Source organism: Perca fluviatilis, chromosome 4 (assembly GCF_010015445.1).
Source record: "Perca fluviatilis chromosome 4, GENO_Pfluv_1.0, whole genome shotgun sequence".
NCBI lineage: Eukaryota > Metazoa > Chordata > Actinopteri > Perciformes > Percidae > Perca > Perca fluviatilis.
The window spans coordinates 23,369,774-23,397,545 of NC_053115.1; the positions used below are offsets into that span (position 1 = coordinate 23,369,774).

Consider the following 27,772-nt stretch of genomic DNA (forward strand, 5'->3'; position numbering starts at 1 on the left):
TCCTTAGCCAGGCTAGCAGCCCCGTCCGGGGCATCCTTCAACTTCCTCCCTCGCCTGCCGTGGCCGACAACAATCCACAGGCGGCCGCTGGTCTGGTGGATGTCCTCCAGAGGACAGTTAATGCTTTCGCGGCGATGTCCTCCAGAGGACAGTTCATGCTTTCGCGGCGAAATTTTGAAGTTTATTCCCTCCTCAAAAATAGGTATTTGAGCACTGTAGTGGTTATGATCATATCAGTGACTATGTAACTACATGGAAACGGGCCAAATCATGCCTGTTTCCCGTACAGTAACAGCGCCACTGAAGGCTAGCTCTAGCTCCATAGTTACTCCAAGCTTCTTCCCTTGTGAACACCTCCGCTCTTCACTTTTCACACATTAAGCTCCGATCTGCTGTTTACCTTTTCCTGCTACAATTGAATTCCCACGGGACTTAAGCGCAAGACTACAGCCTTCTGCAACGCTAGTTACTCTACAAGAAACAGGCATCACTTGGTCCGCCATGGCTGTGTCTGGTTCTCAATTGTTTGACGGGCGTAGTAACAATAACTAGGGGGCGTGGCTTTTGCGAACGGTCAATTGGATGGGGAAAAACTAGAGATGGTCCGATACCAGTATCGGTATTGGTACGAGTATCGGTATCGGCTCCGATACTGCCTAAAACGCTGGTATCGGTATCGGGAAGTACTGGAGTTAATGCACTGATCCGATACCACGTAATAAAGCCCTAAAGAAAATCTACGACAAAGTAGTTTATTTCTGTTATTTTTAAGTCTGACTGTCAAACTGGATAATAAAAGAAAGTTCTGGGCGCACAGATAGCTCAGTTGGTAGAGCAGGCACCCATATATAGAGGTTTACTCCTCGACGCAGCGGGCCGGGGTTCGACTCCAACCTGCAGCCCTTTGCTGCATGTCATACTCCCCTTACATGTCTTCTGCTGTCCTATTGAAATAAAGGCTGAAAAATGCCCCAAAAAATAATCTTTAATAATAAAAAAAGAAAGTTCTGTGGCATTCACTGTTTGTATTTGTTCATGTTTCACAAAGAGTTTAACCTGAGCCAGACAGACAAAGATAGAAATCATATCACATCCATACAGGGATAGTAGTATACAGTTATAAAATATATGACACACTGGTATCGGATCGGTACTCGGTATCGGCCGATACGCAAGTTCAGGTATCGGAATCGGTATCGGGAAGCAAAAAATTGTATCGCAAGGAAAAACACTTCCGGAGTCAGAGCCATAAAAAAGTGGGTGGTCACTGTTGAGCTCTATAGTTTGACAGAACTCAGCTCAAGGTCCTCTTCATGCCTGTTGCTGAGGCATTCGACCATATCTTCATGAGCGGATGGAGTTTGCTCAATTGTCATAGAGATTGATGACATGCTCTAGAGCTGTTATTTCATCCACAGAACTTGTCTTTTAGGACTTATTGTCCATGCTGTTTTAGCGAATTTTATGCATGTGAACATATCCTTCTCCATGACAACTAAGCAAACTCTGATCTGCTGATGAAAAAACATACGGATGAAAGCTCTGGGAAAGCCAAGAGGACCTTGAGTTGGGATTATTCTGTCAAACTAGCGTATTCCTGTGTATTATCATGTATTGGCTTTCTTTTAAAGTACATTTAAAACTTAGAAATAATTATTTAAAAGGGAAATATTTTCAAGTTGCCACCTCATGAACACACTCTAGTCAGCTGTGAAATATCTTTTCATTGATTGTTTAACTCAAGACACAAAGTGGTACAACTGAAGGCAAGCAACTTGGGCTTTGTTAAAAGTTATTGAAAGGAAAAAGAGACAGAAGATGACAAAATAAGATTTCCAGCCAAAACAAGAGTGACTGGATTCCCCCAAAACCATTTTTGTATTTGCATATTTTACCCTTTTTCTCTCGATTTTAAATATCTACAAATAATAATCAGGTTTTCATGTAGCTTTTTTGTTTCAGTTTTAGCTTAAAAAAAAAGCTGGATTGAACATGAATTGGCTGTCTTCCTGTAATGTTCTGGGTTGGTTGTTTGACAATGGTGATCAACCTTGTTGGCATTCAATACCTAAAATGCCCACTCACGCTCATGTACAATACACACATTACCTTTTTTTCAACTCCCTCTCAGCCTCCGACACTCTGCGAGTAGAGGCAGCATAACAGCTGCAGCTTTTACTTATTCCTCAGAACAAAAAGCCTCACATGTATATACACAGGATCACATACTGGTATAGTAAAAATACTAAGGGGTTAAGGCTGGAAATATTTTCTATTTTTCCCAACAAATCCAATGAAATGACCAAAATCAACGATGATTCGATCCTCCTAACAAATATTGCCTGTGTAGATCAAAGCCTGATATAAACCTTCATAAAAACACATCAGTGAACCACACTGGATGACATGAACTGAAATGTTGGAGCAACATTTGCTTGACACTGCAGTGCCACAGAGAGGGTGAGATAGTTTTAATAGGCTGACACACTGCTGTGATCATTTCATGTGATTTGTTGACACTAAGAAAAAATAGAAAATAAAGATGGCCTTATTCTTTTAATCAAAAAATAAAAACTTTACTCATAAGTCATTTTGTGGTCAGCTGGAGGGTTATCAGGTTGAGAACTACTACTTTGTCTCACCTCAGTATTAAAACCTATAAGTCATGAAGACAGTGTCTGTCAGACTCACTCCCTGTAGTCAATCTCCAGTTAGAAATTTTAACAGGAAGCAAATAAAAAGCACAGTTTGGTTTGAGTCTTTGATATGATGAATAGATACAGTTTTGAACAAAAAAAACACTCTTTTTAGTCTCAGACACATCAAACTCACATTTCAGCGATATATTAGCAGCATCGTAGGTACTGTGACTTTTCAAATGATGCTGTAAAAGAATTTTTTTTGTATTAAATTTTTTTTACTTCAAAATACTTAAGACAAACAACACATAACACAAATGAGACCCATCAAATTCAAGTAAACAGATTAACACTTTTCTTCATCCTTCTTCAAACACATTTAAAGTGAACGAAATATCCTTTTCTCTATTTCACTGCAAATTCACTTTAAATTTACTGTGAATTTCTGGTATGTTGAACAGCATCTGCTGATGTATGGATATGCTAATTGCACAATGTCTTTCAATCTTTTCCATGGTACTTGCTGTAAAACATCTGTACTGCTGTTAGAAACTATTAGAAATGCAGCGGCTCTGTTCGTATCTACAGTACATACACGACATGACGAGTGCGTGATTCTCGGTTCACATATCTACAATCGTTTACCTCCACATCATCTCTGGAGTACAGCGCTCTTCCTGTTGACCCTGTGAGATGGGACATGGTGCGTCCATAAGGGTCGCCTTCTCCTCCTCCTCCTCCTCCTCCTCCTCCTCTTCTTCTTCTTCTTCTTCCTAGTTTCTCTACTCCTTACTCCGTCAGCCAGAGAGTCACAGTGCAGAGACTTTGACGATGTTGGTGCCAGCTGAGCTTGTTGTGGTCTGGATGCTCAGAGCTGCAGGGTGACCCGGGGGTTGGAGTGGCCTCCTCTGTGGGGGCCCGCGGAGGCCATCGGCATCAGGGGTCAAAGCGGGGGGCGATGGGAGGCTGATGATCGCTGTGGTGATCCGGCCGCCTTTGCAGTTGATCCTGCCGCTTTCATTGGTTTTCAGGTTGAGGTTCGAACGACTAGAGGCAGAGAAAAATAGAGTAAGAGAGACTATATACAACTTTATAATGTACATCTACACAGACTTTGTGCAGTTAGTGAACGCAGCATGTAATCTTGAACACTGTCAAGAAAATGAAGTACATAACAGGCATATTTTCCCCCAGACTTTTCCATTAAACACATCCCATGTGAGCTATTAACAAATAATAATAAAAATAATAATGATAATAATACATTCACACATATAACACATATATAAAAATCACATATTCTACAATTGATTTCATTCATCTTTCCCTCAATTAAAGGAGGGTGGACAGACAACATCCTCTACTGTTCATTGAGTAAACTCACTATTCCACAGAAGCCACATTATGGGATTTCTCTCATTTCAACATTTCTAACCAAAGAAATACAGTTGAATAACCGGAGTTGGGATGTGGTTTCTGAAAAAGACACACTACTAATGAGGTTTTCAAATGTGACTTTTATGTTTCATATTCTCAAAACCTTGGCACATGAAAAGCTTCTGCATGCTTTACAGCCTTTGGAGCAAATGAGAAAATCTGTCTTTTTGTAATTTGGGTAAACTGACCCTTTTAAGTGGAAATATTGTGAGCAGCTAAATTGTAAACTATTTCCCCCTCACAAAGTTGGCAGAATTCAGCGAACAACTGGGATACCATGTTTCTATCTCCCCTCTATTGCTGCTGTGTGTTTCTGCTGTGCTTTACTTTTACCTGGCAGTGTGTGACGATGGGTCACCACACTGTATGTGGATGGCACTAAGCTCCTGCAGGGGGCACTGGTTTGACGGGACGGGGTAGGTGGAGGGCAGGCTGGCGTTGGGCAGAGGAGTGTTTTTCTTTACCCTGCGGCCACAGCAGGTACCCACAGAACTGGATATGGAGGGGCTGGGTGACGGGTACGTCTGTAGCACTGTCTCTAAACAGTTCTGCTCGTACATCTGCTCGTCCACAAACTCATGAGCCTGGAGATGGTGAAACAGGATGGTGGTTTAAATACACAGGGAGGGATTGGTGGACAGAGAGAGGTAAACAGAATAAAGACAGACTCATGGGACTTTTAGTCAGAATATCCAAATCACTGTGCAGACTAATTATAATTAATTAATTAATTGATTAAATTCTAATTATATAAAATGTTTTGTGAAAAGTATATCAACGTTTTGAGGCTTTTTGCCAAGAAGTTGTTTCTTTCTTCCAACTGATGTTGAATCACAGTTAAAGAGGGAAAACATTACTGTCCCGGTGATAGACATCTTTGACAGCAAATAAAGTTTAAGATGTGCTCTGAAGGATTTGGGAGCTACAGGGTAAGTCAGTGTCAAGTACAATCTTCTGATAAGGCAACTTTTGAGAGAGATTATAAAATGTTACTCAACCCGCAAAAATACAAAAAAGAGCAACATGTTTCTTTTTTTTTTCAAAAGTTTATATAGTAATTAATTATGGGTGTGTAAAGCTTGACCACATCAGACAGTCAATATAGGTTCAAATGTCATAAAAATATATACAAAATACAATGGAGCAACACAGATAGGAAAGAAATACAAATAATTATAACGTTTTGTGGGTTGAGTATGCAGTTCCCAGTAGTGGAATGTAACCAAGTACATTCAAGTACTGCACTTTAGTACAAATTTGAGGTACTTTACTTGAGTATTTTCTTCTCATGCCACTTTATACTTCTACTCCACTATATTTATTCGATAGCTTTAGTTACTAGTTACTTTACAAATTAAGATTTTTGCACACAAAACATATAAAAATATACAAGAACAGCTGAAACGATTAGTCGATTAATCATTTGACATAAAATGACTTGCCAACTATTCCAAACTATTAAATCAAAAACATTTCATGGTTCCAGCTTCACAAATGTGAGAATTTGCTGCTTTTGCTTTTTAATTATTTGAATACTTTAATTTATTTTCAATAATTTTGAGGTTTTAGACTGTTTGCAAGGTGTGAAGGAGTCTCTCTGGATAATTGTGACGGGCATTTATCAAATTTTAACAAACCAAACAATTACTCAATTAATGGAGAAAATTATCATCAGATTAATCCATAATGAAAATAATCTTAAATGGTAGTCCTATACAAAATAGTTAATAATTAGTTCCACCTCAACCAACTACAAATCAAAGTTTTTTTTGTCTTTTTCACTGGTGAAACATTATTATCATCATGATTCAATCCTTAAATGACGATTAACAAGTGTTTACAACCTCATTACTGTAGGTGGTGTGGTAGATCTTTAATGCTAAAAGTGGAATCAAAGATAGAGAAGTGTTCGAGTGTACTACCCACAGTGGTTTTCTCCAGACAGTGCAGTAGGTGGTGATGTTGGCTCTGTAACAGAGAGGTGGACTTAGTCCGCTTCTGCTCATCCTCTTCTGTGTCCTTAGTCCACACACACACACACACACACACACACACACACACACACACACACACACACACACACAACCCCCACACAAACCACCCCCACACACACACACACACACACACACACACACACACACACACTAAAGTTGGTGAATGTTGACAAATGATATTGTTGGCGTATCCTCTTCACTCATTAAAGCCTCTCACTCTGTGTGTACAAAAAGACTCATGGATATAAATTTCGTGGTCATCCGTAATGAAAAGTCAGACGTGGTTCTTTTATTCTGCTTCGTGTCTACCAATTTAAACTGGACTATCTTGGTTTGTGCTTGTTGATTTTACCCTCATTTCCATTATGAGCAGGAAGCCAACAACTCCTTCTGTTTGCTTTCAAATAACTTACTAGCCAATTAGTTACAGAGTGCACCACATATCTGTTTGGTGTGAATTGATCCCTAAACGTTAGCAAGTGGTTTATTTATAATTAATTGTCTCCATTGTGCATCCTTTGTGCCATTAATAGTGTAATTGCCTTTAGTTTGGTTCCTTATGTAAGCAGGCTGCAAAATAACTTCCCCTTTAAGTTGACTGAACTAAAAGTATTCTAAAAACTGTTGTCCGCTCTCTTACTTAATTATCTAAGTAGGTAACACTGAGCGTCATGTGATGCTCCAGGCAGCTGAACAGTTTTTGATGTATGAAGCTTCAGAAAGAGGAAAAAAAGAAGAGTTGAGAAAAACAGAAACAGAAACTTATGGAACCATTTCTGGTATGTCTCCAAACAGGACTTGATTTCAAAGCTCAAGCTCCAATAAAGCTTAGTCTCAAAGTCATCACAAATGCCAAAAAAACATGAAAACTGAAATTTTCCTGCCCACAGCACACAATGTTACTCAAAGGATTTGGGTGGGTGGCGATCCAGCCCAAGGACTCTCATTCAGATTCCAGACAATGTGTTGATCTGCCCTGTGGCACAGGCCCTATCAAATACATTGTATCGCTAGAGACTGAAACGTGTGTCAAGTTTATTTTCATGTGATCAAAGAAGGTGATTTGATACAATCCATCTGATATGTGACCCTGATAGTGTTAACCTCACTGAGGACATTTTTCTTATCTTGTGTCTTGCATTATATCTGGAGTGAAGAAAGGAAGTCAGTTTACTCAACTACTGATGGAGAATGACTGGCTCTTTAATTTCACCTAATAATGTGAATAGGAGCAGCTGATATGGATAAAATGTATCATGGTTTATGAAATCTACTGCAGAATTACCGCCATCAAGTGGGCTATTTCTTTGGCTTGGTTTGTCTGTCAGCAGGATTACGGAAAAACTACTTGGTACGGTGCAGCATGGGCAAAGGAAAAAGCCATTACATTTTGGAGAGGATCTGAATCACGGGGCGGATACAATTCATTAACCGGCTTTTCCCAGCTTTAAGAAGATTACCATCCAGTGAGTTTGTACTTTCTAAAAGCAAATTTTATGAGTAGATCTGTGACTGAATGTTCAATTGTAATACATAGCATGCAGTTCCTAGATCAGTGTTATTTATCAGATATGTTGTAAATGTAAAATGAAATCCCATATTGCCATGAGTCAGGCCTGCTCATTGATTTGTAGCACTACCCAAAATGAGACACAATAGGGACCTTGTTATAGAAAATGGCTGACATATTTCTATTGTCTCATGACACTTCTCATGATGTTCTGGAAACCTGCTTTTATAAAAGACAAGAAAATGTTCCAATTCAAGAGCTGTTATTTCTGTGAGTGAATTTACAACAATCCATAAGGGGTGGGTGAAAAGACAATATATTCTGTGAGATGATATAAATGTGGTCATACAGTTTGGTGTCATACTGTGGTACTGTAGGTTCATCTCTAGGTGTATTTAGACCCTTGTGGCAATGTTGCAAATCAATGTGCAGAACTGCTTCATAGTTGTATTGGATTTGTATAAGATTCCTGCATGAATGTGTTAAATTCACTTTATTCACGAAAGCAGACATTCACATCAGTCTCTCAATTGATTTTCCAGAAAATGCATTACTTCATGATAGACAGTGATAAGTCAATATGACAAAGATCTGATTGGTTCTGTTGTCAATGAAAACAACTCCACACTTGATTAAACCGCTGAAAAAAAAAGCACTGTGGATAGTGATTGGGCATTAACCATGAGGGCATATCACAACAAATCCTGTCACTCCTGTCAAGTGAAAATTAAGTTCACAGTACCTAAAGGGATAAAGCTGTAAGGTCTTTCTATTCAAGGTTATAATAAAACTTGACAGGATTATCAATAAATCACCCTCTATGATATTATAATGAGCCTGTGATCTGGATAACAAATAAAAGGCTGTCAGAAAATTAAAAAGCCTTCAGGGGAAACTGGAAAAAACAGCAGACCTGAACTTCTAATCTAACTATAGGCTGTGAGAGAAACAGTCTTTTTGTCATATAAATCACTACTCACTCCCACACCAGACCCAAGTAGGGATACCGACTGACTGACAGCAGTGACACCACCGTAATTTGATGCGGCAGGACTCTGGCAGCCTCATCACACACATGCAGAGGATGCAAAGGGATGTGGGTCGCTCAGCACTCACAGATGGCATTTATATGATAATTCTAACCAGTTCCAGACACCCATGCGCTTTCACACTGGACTTGATTAGATCCAAATGCATTTTAGCAACGATCTGCAAGGAGGGGAGTGTGACACTGAAAGCAAGAGTGATGGACTGGATGGGAAGGATATAGGCAATTTGCTCATGCATTACCAAACGCATTTTTCCATGGTAGTAAACGAGTAAAAGTGGATGAGAATGGATGGGCGGATTCTTACTTTACAAAGTAGAAAGTTGGTTGATGTCTGCCAGTGGAGATAAAGAGGACATGTAATTCAAATCAATAGATAGATGTGTTAAAGAATTACACTCTTTTGCTTTCTTGCAGATATTTAGATAAGAAGATCAAAGTATAGAGCTAGAGACAGGAGGTAATTAGCTTAGCTTAGCATAAAAACTTAAAGCGGGGGAAAACAGAGCCTGGCTCTGTCCAGAGTAAAACAAATACCCGAAAGTTAACCCCTGAAATCTACTAATATTGTATCGCTGTTGTTCATACAACAGAAATATATAAAAAAAATGAAAAGTTGTGGTCTTACTCTATTTCCTGTGTTATTTGTGTAGACTTACTCGTTGCTTAGCAACATAATGGTAATCATAACTAACTCCCTGTAAAACTACAACTTTAAAAAAAGAATTGTGTTTATGAACAAAATAAACATGTTAGTGAGCTAGTGAAAGGTGCTGGTATAGGCTTATTTTGGAATTTAGGAGAGAACCCCCCCCTGTTTCTAATCTGTAAGATAATTGCCTAGCTAAGGTTCTATACACAGACATGAAAGTGGGATCACTCTCATTTAATTCTAAGCAAGAAAGCGAATAAGCATGCTTCTCAAAATGTTGAACAATTTCTTTAAAGCGACTTCAATGTATGTACGATACCTGCTAGAACAAAATAGCAGACAGACAAAGTTAGCGAGCATTTAGCATCTAAAGCGTTTAGCAGCTAAAGAGCCAGATATTTCCATCAGGAGATGGTACAGGCCAAAAACAGCGCTACATTACATTCGCCAGGTGGTCAGAAACATGACTTAAAATAAATACTAATGTAGCTTTGTGTCTGCTGGATGTGTAAATATGCAACGGTTTGCTACTGTAACAACTCTACATTATCCCTTACATAATATGTCAGTGTTGTTTTTACAATTTTAACGAATTACAAATTATTGCAGGTTTAAGGTATGGTCATGTAAAGACAAGAACATAACAACACTGTAGTTGCCTATAATCACAGAGAGGAGGAAAGACTGAAACATTTTGTACCTTTTGTAGGAACAGGAGTCTGTGAGTGTGGGATTTAAGTACTCCATTGTTCACTGCTGCAGTTTTCAAGCCTCTTTTTTAATGTGCTAACCATCTAATCATCACCAAGAACGACACAACAAGCAAGCAAAGTAAAAACAACCCCTGTTGTCTGACTTTTCCAGTTTTACAGACATGGATTAAATCAAGTCTAGGACTAAAAGACAACTAAGAAAACGCCTGCATGGGGGGATTATTGGCATAACTCCTCTGCTACCACCCCTGCCCTGTATAACAACAAGGCTGTAATGAGTCCAACTTCTGCCTCTAAATGACTTCTAAATTGTCCTTTGCTTAATTATAGCAGTAATTGTTTGTCATTTTGTGTTTGTGTGTGTGTGTGTGTTCATGTGAAGTTGCTGCTTCCAAGCTATTGAGTTGCAGTAAACTGAATTAATTAGCAGAAGGGTGTTTGACAAGGAACACAATGATTAATGTCTCATATCATGAATTACAATCTGCTGTATGTCATTTTAAATGAACACATTTGAAATTACTTCCCAGTAATCATCGCGCCCACTTTGCTGTTGGTGGTTCTGCGTGGTCAGAGGGTCACGGGTTGTTCTCACCGTCAGCTCCAGCATTTCGTTGAGCAGTCCGTTGCGTTTGTTGTGGAGGAAGGTGTTGGTGCTGCCAGACTTGGATATCCTTATCCTGGCTAGTCTGGCTTTCTGGGCGTGGGAAGAAGAAGAGGGCACAGCATTAGACAGGGGTGGCGGGAGGTTACAGAAGATGACCAGTATTTACTGGTGAGAATCTGTCAACTCGTCACCTAAGCTCTGCGCCAATTTTTCCAGCTACTACTGTAATTCTTTAACCATCACAATTTCAAATTTCTTTCATGAAGACTTTCTTTATACATAAGAACAGAACTATAGATACTACTCACCAACATACGGTACATGGCCAACAGTATGTGGACAGACAGGACTCAGCAAAGGGCCTTACCGAAAACTGTTGTCAGGAAGGTGGAAGCAAACTATTGTCTAAAAGATCTAAATTATAGGATTTTGCTTATTTGTGACGGCCTAGCCCAACCCATGACAAAGAGCCCCTGACCAAAAGGTATACAAGAATATGAGGAGCTGAAACAGCTAGTCTATTAATCTGTTAGTCGATCAACAGAAAATTCACCGGCAACTAGTTTAATTAAGTTATTTTTCAAGCAAAAGCACAATATACAAACTTTTCTGCTTTCTGCTGTCTTGTGTTTTAGAAAACTGAATATCTTTGGGTTATGGACTGTTGGTTGCACAAAACAAGACGTTTGGAGATGTCACCATGGGACTTAACTATAAATGTTTTTTACTATTTTCTCACATTTTATTTACAAAACAACTAATTGATTATTTGGCAATCAGATTAATTGATCATGAAAGTAATTGTGAGTTGTACGAGGGGGGTGTCCACATACTTTTGGCCAGATATAGTACAGAATCAGATCAAAAACAGATTTTTCCTTCAAAAACTCACTGAAACAAAACATGATAAATCTCACATAGATGTAATTAGATGTGATTTAAGATTTCTGCCTTTTCTTGTTTCATTGATACCGTGTTATTCTAAATTTCTGTTTATTACTATCAACTCCGGTAAGGGAAACAACCATTTTGTGGAACTAATTAGGATCAGTTTGATTTCAGTTTGGTTCTTTCAAAATAGGATAATGAAGATTTAACCTAAACCATAAACTTATCAGAAAAACACAATTAAAAAACAACAATGCTAAAACTTGGAAAAATATAACAGAAAAATGAAGCAAACTCAACCAATGGATTCTGCCCATAAGAGGCTGAGGAGTTTACAACAATGCACCTGTCTGCTAATTAAAAAATGTGTTCAATTTCAAAGCCTGTTTGCCAGCTCCTCTTTGTCTATGAGGTGTGGCAAAAAGATAAATGCGATAACCGAACAGAGCAAGGTAGACAGGAAATGAGAGAGAAATCGCATTGGGAATTTCTTAAATGAAGAGGATATTAGGACGACTCTACGATATACCTCTGCCTCAAGTGCTTCTGGACACGTAAGGTGTGATATTTCTTTAACCTTGTCCTGCTCTCTCTACCTCCCCGATAAATGCATTTCAGAAACAGGAGACAGACAGAGCAATATCTGCTTCCTAGAAGCAAATCAAAAGTAATGCAATTAGTTTGGATACTTCAGAAATGGTCTGTCAGACTGTAGATACCTGTGACGGTGTGAGGAATGCTGGAGACTGAGATGTAATAATAATGATTGTGTATATACTGTACGTGCACAGTATGTGAAATGGAGAGGAAGAGAAAAAAAAAAAGACAACCGCTGACTACTTCTTTCTACGTAGCTTCAGCTAAACCGTGAATGAATTTGAAAGGGAAAGTGCTGTCAAGCGCTGTCTGCTTTTTTTATTGATCAAAAGCTCGACTTGACACGAGGAAAGAAAATATTTAGTCTTCTCTGATGGTCCATTGAGCCCAAATGGTTGTCTAAGGAATCTTTACTCTCAGCTGATGAAATTCTGCATTTGTTTGGAGTCCAGAGGTGTGAGCAAGACACAAGTTTGGTGAAGTCTTGAGACACAAGTTTTAAGTTACAAGTCTAATGAACACTGTCCTCCCCTGAAAAACAACCCCATTCGTACAAGCAGAAATTATGACCCATATTTAAATTTTATTGTCAGGCAGAGCCCTCTAATGGCCGTATGTAATTATGATGGAAGCAAAGCAGGAAGTAAGGTGACAAAGTATAACAGCGCCAAACTCTGCATAAGGAGGCAGATTGGTGTGGTTGATGTTCAAACAAACAGGAATTTCACCCAGGAGACTGGAGTTTGCGTCTCGTTTAAAAATAAAAGTAAACAGAGAGTTATTTTAACTTTACGGAACAAATGGAACTACGTCATGTTCTATGTGACATGCATGATTACGTCATGTACAGAAGTGAAGTGATGTACTTATTTTAACCCAAACCACAATCTTTTTCTGAACTTAACTAAGTAGGTTTGCCTAAACCTAACCAAACGGTGATCGTTTCACAACGTTAACAATGTGTTTAAAACCGCGACGACGGAAAACGCTCCTGTGGGTCGTATTTCCTGCCACCGCTAGGGATGCTAATTTATGAAACTCTTCTGTGGGTCGTATTAGAGGAACAACCCTTGTTCCTGGTTTGGAGTACTTGTTGATCTAATGCCAAGTAAAGTCCAGGTTCCTTTCATCATCAAGTCTCAAGTCAAGATTTAAAGGAGTATGGGTGAAGCTTCAAAGACGCTCATACATTTCCCATTATGTACCCATTAGCATCTTTAACTTAGATCCTTCCTGCATGATAATTTTCCTTTTCTTTAAAACGCAGGATTATTGTTATAAACTTGTAGTCTCCCTGCATAACCCTGATGACATCACTATTTTCTGAGACTCCCCCCAGAGTCAAATGACATTATTTAACTTTCTTCACTGGTTGAGTAGATGAGTAAACTGACCTTTATGTGTAAATCTGGTGAAGTTTTCCTTTTAAAATGGCTGACAAAATGTGAAATAATTTCTTGAAACAGCTGGGTAATCGTTACCTAGCAAGAATGAAGCGCATCTGTTGGGGACTATTTTTAGCTGTGGATTAATATATATGTGTTGCTCTAGTGAGTATTCACGGCGGGCGAATGGTCTCTATTGACTAAAATAAACTAAAGTGCCCATGCTCATAGTGGGAACATGTCACCAAGTGCAACTGTGTGTCATTGATGTGTTTTGTTTTTTTAACGTTTCTGGCCAACAATTGAGGGGGATGAGTAGGGTTGGGTATCGTTTGGGTTTTTTCCGATACGGTGCTAAAACAATACTTTTAAAACGGTGCCGGTGCCTGAACTGAAATATATGTAATATATTTATAATGTATATAATATAAAATAGGAGCACAAAACGACAGTTGGCGACATTAAAGAACAGCTTGTTTATTGCTAAGGCCATATGGTCAAAATTAAATGATTGATTAATATTGTAATAACAATAACTTATAACAATGACTTATTTCACCAGTAAATTGCTGGTAAACGACAAAAACAAGCACCAGATGGGAAAAGGGTATTTTACAATAACTTTGAATGCACCACAAGGCTGGCGAGTTTTAAGTAAACGCACCATTGATACGGTAGACCATGACATATTGCTTGACCGATTGGAAAACTGGGTTGGTCTTTCTGGCTCAGTACTAAAGTGGTTTGAATCCTATTTAAAGAATAGGGACTACTTTGTGTCTATAGGTAATTATACATCTGAGCATACAAATATGACGTGCGGAGTTCCCCAAGGCTCAGTTCTGGGGCCATTATTCCGGGACATTATTTAACTTTCTTCACTGGTTGAGTAGATGAGTAAACTGACCTTTATGTGTAAATCTGGTGAAGTTTTCCTTTTAAAATGGCTGACAAAATGTGAAATAATTTCTTGAAACAGCTGGGTAATCGTTACCTAGCAAGAATGAAGCGCATCTGTTGGGGACTATTTTTAGCTGTGGATTAATATATATGTGTTGCTCTAGTGAGTATTCACGGCGGGCGAATGGTCTCTATTGACTAAAATAAACTAAAGTGCCCATGCTCATAGTGGGAACATGTCACCAAGTGCAACTGTGTGTCATTGATGTGTTTTGTTTTTTTAACGTTTCTGGCCAACAATTGATGGGGATGAGTAGGGTTGGGTATCGTTTGGGTTTTTTCCGATACGGTGCTAAAACGATACTTTTAAAACGGTGCCGGTGCCTGAACCGAAATATATGTAATATATTTATAATGTATATAATATAAAATAGGAGCAAAAAACGACAGTTGGCGACATTAAAGAACAGCTTGTTTATTGCTAAGGCCATATGGTCAAAATTAAATGATTGATTAATATTGTAATAACAATAACTTATAACAATGACTTATTTCACCAGTAAATTGCTGGTAAACGACAAAAACAAGCACCAGATGGGAAAAGGGTATTTTACAATAACTTTGAATGCACCACAAGGCTGGCGAGTTTCAAGTAAACGCACCATTGATACGGTAGACCATGACATATTGCTTGACCGATTGGAAAACTGGGTTGGTCTTTCTGGCTCAGTACTAAAGTGGTTTGAATCCTATTTAAAGAATAGGGACTACTTTGTGTCTATAGGTAATTATACATCTGAGCATACAAATATGACGTGCGGAGTTCCCCAAGGTTCAGTTCTGGGGCCTCTTCTGTTCAACATCTACATGCTTCCACTGGCTCAGATTATGGAAAACAACAAAATAAGTTACCATAGTTATGCGGATGACACCCAAATTTACATAACCTTATCACCAGGGAACCCAATACAACAATTAAATATGTGCATTGAACAGATTAATGATTGGATGTGCCAGAACTTTCTTAAATTAAATGAAGAGAAAACAGAGGTGGTTGTTTTTGGAGCAAAAGAGGAACGATTGAAAGTCAGCGCTCAGCTTCAAACGACAATGTTAAAAACAACAGACAAAGCCAGAAATCTTGGTGTAGTCATGGACTCAGACCTGAATTTTAAAAGCCACATTAACATAATTAAAAAATCAGCCTATTATCACCTTAAAATATATCAAGGGTTAAAGGACTTATGTCTCAGCAGGATCTGGAAAAACTTGTCCATGCTTTTATATTCAGTAGACTTGACTACTGTAACAAAAAATCAATCAGACAGCTGCAGCTGATTCAGAACGCTGCTGCTCGAGTCCTCACTAAAACCAAGAAAGTGGATCACATCACTCCAGTACTGAAGTCTCTACACTGGCTTCCAGTGCCTCAAAGAATTGATTTCAAAATACTTTTACTGGTTTATAAATCACTAAATGGTTTGGGGCCAAAATACATTTCTGATCTGCTACTACATTATGACCCACCCAGACCTCTCAGGTCGTCTGGGACAGGTCTACTTGTTGTCCCCAGAGTCAGAACTAAACAGGGGGAAGCAGCGTTCAGTTTTTATGCTCCACATATTTGGAACAAACTCCCAGAAAACTGCAGGTCCGCTGCAACTCTCAGTTCTTTTAAATCTAAGCTAAAGACCTATCTTTTTGATGTTGCTTTTCTTTAAATAATCTATTAACTTTAATTTCTTATACTGCACTGTAACTTTTATTCTTATACTGCACTATCAATTTTATTCTTGTCTTTTAATGTTTTTAATTTGTTTATTAATGTTTTTAAATTGTTTTCAATTGTTTTTAACTGCTCTTTAATGTTTTATGTAAAGCACTTTGAATTACCCTGTTGCTGAAATGTGCTATACAAATAAAGCTGCCTTGCTTTGCCTTGCCTACCATCTGTGTTGTTTTTCCAACAACGGCAGCTGCAGACTGTTATGTCCCGGTGTTGGAATGCTCTACAGGGAAATACAGTCACACTTTACACTGCTTAACGTAAACTGTCAGCATTTTAACCATTGTGTTTAATCCAGCGATGCTTCTGAAAAAAAAAAAGTCAGGCACCGAAATGAGGCACCGGAATTTTCGTTGTTATTCAATCTCGTTACTACCGTTTACGTCGGAAACCTTGCCCTATTGGCACTGCGTTTCGGTACCCAATCCTAGTGATAAGGAAGTATTTCATGGCTGAAGAAAGGGAAAATTACTCAAAGTGTGAGACAGGCCTAATGGGCCTCCTGAACACTCTGTCCAAAGCCCTGTGATCATGGAATCTTGTTTTTTTTCAAATTTGTTTGCTGTGAAAAAGGTCCATATGCTCCAACATTATCACAGATAGTCAGACAGCCAGACTGCAGCAGTACAGGGAAAAAGGAATTACATGTTCCCCACCTTTACTCCAATCAGCCATTTCTCTTTCAGACTTCCTGCTTTGTGTTCTCTTTCTCTCCTTTCCCTATTCCCTCATATCCGACCTCCTTCTCTTTTTACTCTTTTGCTCCGGTCATGTTATTTTGCCCTCACGTCTTCGGCCTTTTTTTCCCTCGACAACCTGCCATCTCTCAGTGCGGCTCCACTTGACTTTGCTGTCCCATTACCGGTGTGACCTCAGTCCATTTATTGCCTCGACACTCAGCGACACTCTGACACTCAGCGCTTTTTTGAGCAGAAATAAAAAAGAAACCTGTCTTCTTCTTCTGTAGCTAGTTTTCTTTTTCAACTTATCACATTCGTATCAGGGGTTGTTTCTCCCGCAAGTTATGCCATCTGTGGGTGGCTGAACACGAAGAGGAGACACTACACTCTACACTGAGCCCCCCTTTCTCACACACACACACACACACACACACACACACACACACACACACACACACACACACACACACACACACACACACACACACACACACACACACAATACAGTTAGTAGAGAACGACTATCATTAAATCCAATTTAGATTCTCTACTTTTTTTCTGACTGTGAACCTACAACGGGTACATGAGAAGACCTTTTTGTAAAGTCAAATCCCCAGATGACTACATAATTGTAATGGGAGCCAGGAGCAGCCTGTTGGTAGAGAAGAATGAAGATGAATAAGACCTAGAGAGAAAGGGAAGGTCAGGCAAGATAGATTAATAGAAGAAGGGGAAATGATGAGCAGAGTTAATATAAAACAAATCTTTTCTCCTTTTCTTCCTTCTCTTTCTGTTCTCAAACTTATACGATAGGGGAAAACAAAGGGCACATATGGCTATGATAGGAGTTTTCTGTGCATTAATAAAAATAGCTCACAGGTAGTGTTAATTTTGTCACCTATTTTTAATTTAGTCTTAGTCTTAGTCTTGTGCCAAACATTTTTGTTAGTCAAGTTTTAGTCGACTAAAAGTCTTGTCATTTTAGTCTAGTTTTAGTCAAAAGAGAACTCAAGGTATCTTAGTCGAGTTTTAGTCGACTAAAAGTCTCGCCATTTTAGTCAAGTTTTAGTCAAAACATTTTAGTCTTTGTTTTAAATAAATTATTTCTGATAACCATTTCAGTCAAATAGTTATAAAAATAAATAAATTATATAAAGTTATATAAATATTGAGCCTCTTCCTTATTTCACCAGTAAACGACAAAAACAACCACTGCATTGAAAAAGGATATTTTACAATAACATAAATGCAGCACGAAACTGGCGAGGCATATTTCAAGTGAACGCAACATATGTGTTGTTTTTCAGACAACGGCAGCTACAGACTGTCGTATGTCTCGTGTTGGAATCCTACACAGTGAAATAGAGACAAACCTTTACACCGTTTAGCTGTCAGCATTGTAACCCTTTTATATATGTCAATGATTGTAACCGTGTTTACTCCAACTGCTAGCTAACGGTGTGCTAACGTTACCTGCTGCCAAGTGTAGTGTTAACTAGCGCCCCATGCAGCGATGTTTCGGTTGACTCTAACGTCCGTTTAGTAGCATCAGAGAGAAGCGCAGGCATTTAAGAGGTACCAAAATCTGCATTGCTATTCGGTCCGGTAGATAGGTCGTTAGGGCACCTGTCGGTGCCATAGCACCGGGTCTCGGTAACAGCTGAATATTCTATCTCATGATGAAAAAGTAGAGACGATTGTAAACGAAAATGAAGAGAGATTTTATCTTAGTTTTTATTTTATGCAAAACATTTTAGTCTCGTCTTTTTTCGTCAACAATAATGCATGTTAATTTAGTCTTAGTCAGCGTTTTTGGACATTGGCGCAGTCTCGTCATCGTCTCGTCTTAGTGATGGAAAAAAAGGTCGTTGACGAACATATTTAGTCTTGTCTCGTCTGACGAAATTAACACTACTCACAGGTGCACAGTCAATGTGTTGGTGACTTACGTACCTTTTACAGTTGTTGGCATGAATACAAGGTAAGAACAGACAATTAGACCAATCCAGCAAAGCAGCTCCTGCCCGCTAAGCTCTCCAATTCAAAAACAACGTAAAATGTGTTGTACCTTCCTGGGCTGGCAAAGCAGTCTCACTCTGTGAGAAGATTACAAAGAATCTAGAGAACAAAGATACACCTTTCTGTAGTCTTAACTGCTTAAATGTAATATACTGTATTTTTCCTGCATGAAAAAAATTCCTTTGGGTTAAAAGAAGTTCTACCTTTATGTTATGTATATATAGTTTACTGAAAAAGTTCTATCTATCTTAAAGGTCCCATGGCATGAAAAAAATGGCGATAGGTGTAAACTGAGCCCTGGGTATCCTGCTCTGCCTTTCAGAAAATGAAAGCTCAGATGGGCCGATCTGGAATCTTGCTCCTTATGAGGTCATAAGCAGCAAGGTTACCTCCCCTTTCTCTGCTTTGCCCGCCCAGAGAATTTAGCCCACCCAAGAGAGAGAGACATCATGGCCTTCAAACGAGCAAAGTGGCAGTTGGTCAAGGCCCAGCCCGGTCTCATGGAAGTTCGTGTAAATGTGACGTTATTTGAATCTATTGATACGTGTTCACGGAGACGTTTTTGTCGTTTTTTACGTGGTGGACAACACGAAAATGTGAACTAATGTATTTCAATGGGAAGCATATTTCGTTACCACAGCACGAAATTGTAGGGAGTAATATAAAAAGCCGAAAATCCGCGGGGGAGGTTGGTCGGGGTGGTGGATGGGTAAAACAACACAGGACTTTCAACCGGGCGAAGGGAATCGCGTTCCGTTTCGCGGCGCTTTGTTTCCGGGGATGGCGTCCCTGCGGTGTGGCGTTTTGTCCGCGCTGTTACTGTGGCCGTCTCCGGCGTTTAAAGCTTGCGCCTTTTCCGCCATATTTTCCGGCGTTTAAGCCTTTCTCCGGCGTTTAAGGTTCCTTTTCCCCGTAAGTTTTTCCTTAAACCCAACCTCCGCCATCCCGTTATTGTGGGCGTCCCCAGCGGGCCGTTCGCTGGCGCCTCCCCGGCTTATGGAGCGGCCTTTTCGCGCTCCCGGCTGGTCCCAGCGGGCACCTTCCGGCTTATGGAGCGACCTTTTCGCCGCCTCCCGGCTGGTTCCCCAGTGGCCGCTTCGCTGGCGCTCCCGGCTTATGGAGGCTATTTCGGCCGCTTCTCCGTCCTTTCCCCGAAAATAATGTGACATTTTACCGTAAAAATAACGCGACAGTTACACGTAAAATGAGAAAACGTCTCCGTTGAACACGTACGCAGTACATTAAGAATAACGTACACGTTTACACCAACGCGGTACATGGCTACCGAACTGCCGATCGGGCCGTACAGCCACCCGACATCCCACCTTCTCCCCTCTCCTCAATAGCTGCAGACTCAGAAATGGCACATTCTAAGGAAAGCTCATTGTGGGACTGGCTCTAGTGGCTGTAATTCTGCACCAAGGCTGAATTTCAGGAAACAGACTTCAGATACAGTATTAGGGGACCACTAAGGTCTATATAAAAGCATCCAAAGAGCACCATGTCATGGGACCTTTAACAATGAATGCTAAAACAATTCTAGTACTTGGGTTCAAAGCTAATTGTCAACTTTGGAAACAGCAGTTGAGAAAACCATCTCAGAACAAGGTCCATTCAATAACTGTTCTGCAGCTGTCAATCATAGAGGTTAAAATTGTTACTGTTGCTCTACCTGTCGTTTCCGAGTTCAAGAATGAACTTTGAATTTCAGCATTTATAGGAGCTGTAATCAATATGTTATATTAAAGAAGTACTGTATTTCACTGCTGGGAAGATGGCCTTCTCATAAAACTGGTCTGTCTATGCAGTAGAAAGACTTTGAAATTTGTGCTACATGACCAGAAAACAGAGAAAAAAGGCTGTGGTGTTCTCATTTTTTTCTTTTCTTTTTTTTTACAGTTTAATCTAAGAGAGTGGCTGCTCTCTCTCGAACTTCTTCTATACTGTTTGTGTCCGTATGCGGAAGTACAATCTGTAGTTTCGAGCAACAGCCCTCATAGGTTTAACATCGTTCATTTACACATACTACCCACATTGTTATGTTACAACGCTGGTTGAAAATCTACAAAGTATCCCTTTAACAGTAATACTTGTATGTGAAAGAGGTCACTCATTTTTGGTCTTATCAGTGTTGTTTTTGGAATAAACAAACAAAAAAAGTTTTTTGTGTGTGCTGAAAACAAATAAATACCATAAAAACCTACTGTGCTCTACCTGCCCAGCACCATCATGTATCGCAGGTTTTCTTCTCCAGAGGAGATGCTAACTCTAAAAGAACTTCCATTAACTCATTTTAAGCGAATAAACTGCTAAAGCTTCACGTGGCTGTAGCTGCCAGCAAAACAAAGTAGAAAAATTAGAAGTTACTGTATACAAAACATCTAACCACATCTAACCCATCTACGAGAGAAATATGGTGAGAGCCCCCCTCCCCAACTACTTTATTGCTTACTGGTCAAATTAAGCCAAACTAGACCACATGAAGGTGCAAATGAGTTCACTCCATTGTGTTTGAACTGAAAAAAAAAATCTCTGCTGATTCAAAGCAATATATTAATAAGGAAAGCAGCCACCTAGGATTCTTATATCACTATGGATTCAAACCAGACTTCTCCCTCCTCAATTAGCTATCAGCAGCTGCTCTCTAACTTAATAGCACTCTTATCTAGCCCGGCAGAAAGGTCAAGCCCACTGGGTGACTGTAATGAGTGGATAGCTAAAATTTAGTACTTGAATTTGTGTGTGTGTGTGTGTGTGTGTGTGTGTGTGTGTGTGTGTGTGTGTGTGTGTGTGTGTGTGTGTGTGTGTGTGTGTGTGTGTGTGTGTGTGTGTGTGAGAAAGAAAGAGCGATAGGGAGTGAGCATGTGCAGAAGGACGTTGAATAATGTGAGTCTGAAGGGCAAAACATTTCCTTTGTGTGATAGTTTTGAAAGTATGGGATGATGTAAGTAAAGGACATTGATTTGCAATGCGGACGTACAATTCCTAATTAGGGTAAGTCCTTTTCACCATCACCTTTAGTTTAGTTTGTAAAATGTAATCTGTGCTTTTGATAAAAAAAAGAAATGTATCAGTCATCAAGATCTTTTAACCCTCTGTCATCATTTTAATGAACTGAATATATATAAAAAGACATTCAAGAGGTTTCTCAAGCATAACCATTAGTATCCACCCACCCACCGTTTTACTCAACACTTATAACCTCCCATTTATTCTCATTAATGTAATAACATCTAATAATCCTGTGTACTTTGGCCTTTTAAAAAAAACGTGCACTCTTAATGGTCTGGTAATATGTATGTGCACACGCCTCAACACAAACACACTTATTTAACCCACACATAACTCTTGAATGTCCCTGTTGGAGCAGATGGGATGAAATAAAGACACTGACTTTTACCTTCTGAGCGCGACGTTTGTCTGCTCTTTGGTTCTGGTGGTAGATGCGACTAAAGTTGGAGACAATAACAGGGACGGGCAGAGCGATTACCAGCACGCCGCTCAGGGAGCAGATGGAGCCGAAGATCTTCCCGGCGATTGTCTTTGGCACCATGTCTCCATACCTAGAAATGAGACGGAAGAGAAAAGGTTGAAAAAACAAACTGCTGAAATAGATGGTGTTGACTTAGGATACGGTAGGTATGTTTCCATCCACCTCTTTGTTAGGCAATTTGTGCATGAAAAAATACATTTGGAGAGGATAGAGTATTTGAATATACCTTGACATTTTGGGGCCTGCTACTGTAGACAAAGCATTGATTTTAATGCTGCCTGCCACTCATCAGAAAGGTCCAAAAATAAAGAAACAAAAGAGCAGCGGAAGCCCCCATTCCAAGTCCAGACAGGGGTTCTGGTTGCATATGAATGTAGTGGCAGATAAAAAACACCACAGGGTCCACATGGATCAGAAGGGAAAAAATAATTGCCATCATGTATCAAAGCATCAAAGCTGGTGGTGCTCAATTAATTAGGTACTTTGTAATCTGTAAGAACGTGATGACAAATTAGTTTATTTAAAAGGTAGTCAGAAGTAGTTCCTTGATCTCACTTTGGCTGTGTCCGAAAGCACTTCCTATTTTAGAGCACTATATTTACTTGTGTGATTTTATTTGAATGTGTTTTTGCCAAAAATCCAACCTATATTGCATTAGATAAATGCGATAATCCCATTTATGAGACACTCCACCTGTCATTGAGGGCTGCTGAATCAAGCTGTAAACACATCACCTTTTGTTAATATAAAAACATTTATTGGAGCAGCTATAACTATTAAGTATTTATTATATAGATAAGGGAATGATTACAGACTGTTCCACATTTTAACGCCTGTTGTTTTCAGCTTCCTTTGGGCTTCCAATAATTCAATTACAGGTGACTGACTGCTGTAACAGGTGGACAGAGGTAGAGATAGGACCACTGCTATTTATTCAGCTCAGACTGGGCATAACAAAGCCTTGCCAGTGGGATCCATGGCCAGTAAGAAGCCAAGGTTGACTCACTGGCCAACACTGTGGGCCATGATGGCGTGTAGTGAAACAAATGGATTTTAAAATACAGACTTCTAGAAGGAGCTTGTAAGCGGCTGAGAAAAGACACTGGAGAGGCTGCTGACAGGTTTAAGTAGTGGTATGCAGTGACGGACTGGCCATCTGGAATTTGGGCAAATGCCAGAAGGGCCGCCCCCTTATGGACCCCTATGGGCCATTACTGATAATTTGTTAATTTTGATAAGTTGTTTTATGCATGCAGCCACAAATATTCAAGATTGTACTGCAGCGAGGTGCGTGGAAAGATTCACTCGGAAGGCAGAGTTCCTAATTTACAAGCTAGGTTATTGACAAATACCGGTGTGTTGCAAATGTCAGGGCTGTTTGTTGATCCCAGTCCATCACTGGTGGTATGCGAAGCAATGTTTACTGCCGCATGATCGCTACCATTTTGAGAGAAAATCAAAGTAATCAGAAAACGAGGAAGACTACAAGAAAGAGGAAGTGGATATTCTGCATAAGAGACAGTTCTTGGGACCAAAGTCCTCGACACACTAATTTCCTCACGGGCCACTTTAAAAAAACAGATAAAGCATGGGTTTCGATTTTGATCCTCAAAGTTCTAAAGTTAACACTTGCACTTATGAAAAAGCCCATTTCTCTCTTCCTCTCTGGCCTCTTTGGCTCCTCTGAGTTTCCTCTCCACTGCGTTCTTGACACGAGACTCTTGACAGGTAAGCCTCATGCACTGTTGACCACTGTGTCTATTGAGGGCTGCTCTCTGCCCAGACGTGGGGGCTGGCTTTCCACTTTTCAGACTGTTTTTTTTTTTTTTTTGGGCCCAAAGCTCCCACTCTCTATGCTGAAAAGCGCCATAATCCGAGATTACCTCCTGTTTACTACCCACAAATTGAAGAGCTGGGGGATTATCACAAACCCAGCCTTCTGCTGTGCCTGAGCAACGTACAAGAGGGAAGAACGTGATGTTGCTCAAATCCTCTTTTGAAAAAGATCTTTTTCCTACAAAGGAAAGAGGAGCTCAGATGATGCAGACTGCAATTAATGACACAAATGAGGTAACATTAAAAGACTGTTTTGATTTATTTCTCCTATTTCTGGCATACAGAGGATTGACCTGCATCAACTGATCCCAGTCAAATAATCTGGTCTAAATCCAGAAAAAAATACCCTTAAAGGGAATATAGTGAAAATGTGTTATGTTCTTTGAAAACTCATAGCAGGCAGGCTGATGTGAACTGCGATCACAGAAGGCAGAGAGTCAGAAATATGAGGAATTATTATCAAGCAAAGGAGATTTGACCACAGGGCTTGTTGTTATTGTTGCCGAGTCCTGCTCGTGGCTGCCAGGCAATCAGACAAATCACTTCACAGTTCGCTCCACTCACTGTCTGTCAGCTGAGGAGAGATGACATTCTCCTGGCTGTGTCTCTGACTGCTTTGTTGTAATAATGTTTGACACTTCATACCCAATGTGACGTGTCAAACATTACAACTGCGATACGGTGGAATATTAAAAATGTTGCCCTTTGCAGTGAGTTAGTTCACTTCAGACATTTAAATAAGTCCTGGACTTTGTTGTGTTATCCCTGACAATGTCTCATATATTTGTATTTGTTTACTGCTGTATTTGATTTTTGTCAAATAAACTGCACAAAACTAAAAAATCTGTTTCACACAGCAGTGGGCAGCTGCAGCATGAAATGTCAAGAGTTAGAAACGTTCGCTCATTTAAATTTAGGATTAATTAGGGAGAAATATAAATATTTATGTATAAATAATACAAAACACTGAAGGTCAGGAAGGTGCTCGTCTCCTAGATAAGCAAATATGGTGAATATATGGTTTGCCTTAATGACAGGAAAGCTGTTAACCTTTTCAAAACAATATTCGGAAAGGTGCTACCATGAGACAGGCCAGTATAGAGTAAATTACGTAAACAATGAATTATTCAAGAAAAGCCTGCAAGAGTAGTTAAACGATGCAACAAGGCAATGAAACACAGCAGTAGGGCTATTTCCCCGGTAAATGGTCTTCTACAGGGATTCATTACTTAGCTTTTTCCATCTGCCACAGTTTGAAACAGAAGCCTAAGCAGGTGGAAAAATCAATTGTGAGGGGATTTATTCAGTCATGTGTTTTACCTTTCCAATCTCTTTGTTTTGCTCTTCATTAAAAGAAAGTCTGCTGTTGCTTCCACAACATGTAGAAGCAACAGCGTGCTCCTCATAGATCTGTGATGGGCATCAAGTAAAACAGAATTGGATTGGACGTGCTGAATCAAAAAGGCCCAATGAAACCAAAGCAATCAATCCGGCTGAATGATTTTTGTTTATGGGAGGTAGAATTAAAAGCGGCAGTCTCAAACCAAGTCAAACATTGTTAAAGCTGTGATGAAGAACATTAACTGTTACCATGAGAGCAGCTAAAGGCCAAAACAAGTTTTTTAATCATTGGGGAGGGGTAGGGGGGCTGTGTTACTCTTGCTCAGGTGTTCAGAGCTTACACTGGAATTAGTGTTGTTTTGTGCAGTCCATGCGATGACTTTAGCATTACTTAACTTTGTGTACACATGTTTTAATTTGCCCTACCCTAATTATTGCTGCAGCGGCTATAAGTGGGGTCAATAATAGTTCTAAAGCGTTAATTATGGATGAATCCAGAACACACAGCACATGTTTTTTTTGGTCCAATTGAAAAAAATAAACAGCTGGATAAGATCAACAGATAACATGAAGTGGTGGAGAACGCAACACAGCAGGTGCTGTGATTGAAGATGGAGGGTCACTGCTGGCTGCTAATGCTACAGCTGAAATGGGTCCCGGAGCTGATTTAATGGACTATGTAACCATTCTTAAGAAGCACTTCATAACAGATCATAACATATTAATAAATTACACATTGCATTGGCATGAAAGTAGGAGTATGGCAGAAAGACTGAGGATTGTAAAGTGTAAATAACGTTGCGCTGGCCACCACGGTGGCAAGAAAGCTACGAGCATACACAAAGGCATTTATGCTTAATGGGGTGGTTCAGAATTTTGGACATAGGACCTAATTTCCAAGTTAGCCAGTGTGTTATTTATCAGTGGAGACAGTTTTCAACACTTTTCATCCAGTCCTTCCAGTTGCAGAGTTTGCTGGTGCAAGGCTAGCGCAAGTCAACAGTATCTGCTAGCCTACCATTAAAGCTAAAGTCTTACACACTCCACAGTACACACGAAGCAAATTAATCATAAAACCAGACTATCGATGTAAATGTCTGTTGATAAAATAATGTTAGAAATAAAACTACCCTTGCATCTCAATGATCACATTACATTTTGAGGTACTAGTTTCTCAGCAGCGGCGGAATTTCACTTAGCTCTGGTTAGTAGTAATGCGCCAAAAAGTAAACAGAGAAGCGCGCTCTAGTCGGGAAACCTTGTAGTAGCCTAGTACATTGGTATTGAAGCATTGGATTGGAAACTAAGGACTAGGCAACATGGTGATTCAGTGTGCATTTAGAAATTATAAAAATAAATCAAACAGATGGGCACCACAGAGTTTCCACAAATTTCCATTGGGAGATCCACAAAGGAACCAAATGTGGCTTCTTGCTGCTGGCTTGTGGCGAATGAGTAGTGATCACTTTAGATCAGACGACTTTGAAAACCCCCGCAATCTAAAGGACCACAAGTCACTGACAACGAATGTGGTTCCATCCGTCTTTCTAGATGCACCAACAGCTACTGATGAACAGGTAATAACTTTTGATAGGCTACTCTAGCTAATAAAGCTAGCCCCTTTCATAATGTTAGCCTAGATGTTACTGATAGATTGAGACTGACAACGTTAGTGGAGATAACGATGCATTGTGGAGAGTGACAACGTTAGCGAACGGTATAGCTACACTCTTGGTAGATACCTGGCTGGGCTAACCGCTAACTTTAGGTAATTGCTGACAGAAACGTCATGTAAGCTCGGACAGTTTACATGCAAATTGCTAGCCCGTGTGCTTTCATGTACCGGTAACGTTATGTGAGTTATAGCCTGGCAGAGTGGAATTAGTTGGAGCTCACAGCGGCAGGTAAATAAAGTTGCGTGATTGTCATGTAAACCGGCTTTCTCAGTAGCCTAGGTAATATCACTCCGCCGCTGCTGTAGCCTATGCTACCAACTACAGGGAACAAAGTATAACTATTGCAAACTATGCGATGCAAGGATAGTTTTAACTATAACATTATTCTATTAACAGACATTTACATCGATAGTCTGGTGTTATAATTTATTTGACTCGGGTGTACTGTGGAGTGTGTAAGACTGCTTTTAATGGCAGGCTAGCAGATACTGTTGACTTGCACTAGCCTAGCACCAGCGAACTCTGCAACTGGAAGGACTGGATGAAAAGGGTTGAAAACTGTCTCCACTGA

The 27,772-nt window shown here is 39.7% G+C and overlaps 1 protein-coding gene across 1 annotated transcript in view; it reads right to left on the minus strand.

Moving 5' to 3' along the window:
- Window positions 1–1,161: 1,161 nt before the first annotated feature.
- LOC120557287 (potassium voltage-gated channel subfamily D member 3-like) overlaps window positions 1,162–27,772 on the minus strand; it is a 139,945-nt gene continuing 113,334 nt past the window's right edge. Inside the window, exons 3-7 of the mRNA XM_039797463.1 lie at window positions 22,256–22,418; window positions 10,589–10,690; window positions 6,003–6,095; window positions 4,410–4,660; window positions 1,162–3,686 (exon numbers count right to left, since the gene is read on the minus strand). Of these exons, the coding sequence (XP_039653397.1) occupies window positions 3,449–3,686; window positions 4,410–4,660; window positions 6,003–6,095; window positions 10,589–10,690; window positions 22,256–22,418 (847 nt within the window). The 3' untranslated portion in view covers window positions 1,162–3,448. The remainder of the gene's footprint in view (window positions 3,687–4,409; window positions 4,661–6,002; window positions 6,096–10,588; window positions 10,691–22,255; window positions 22,419–27,772) is intronic.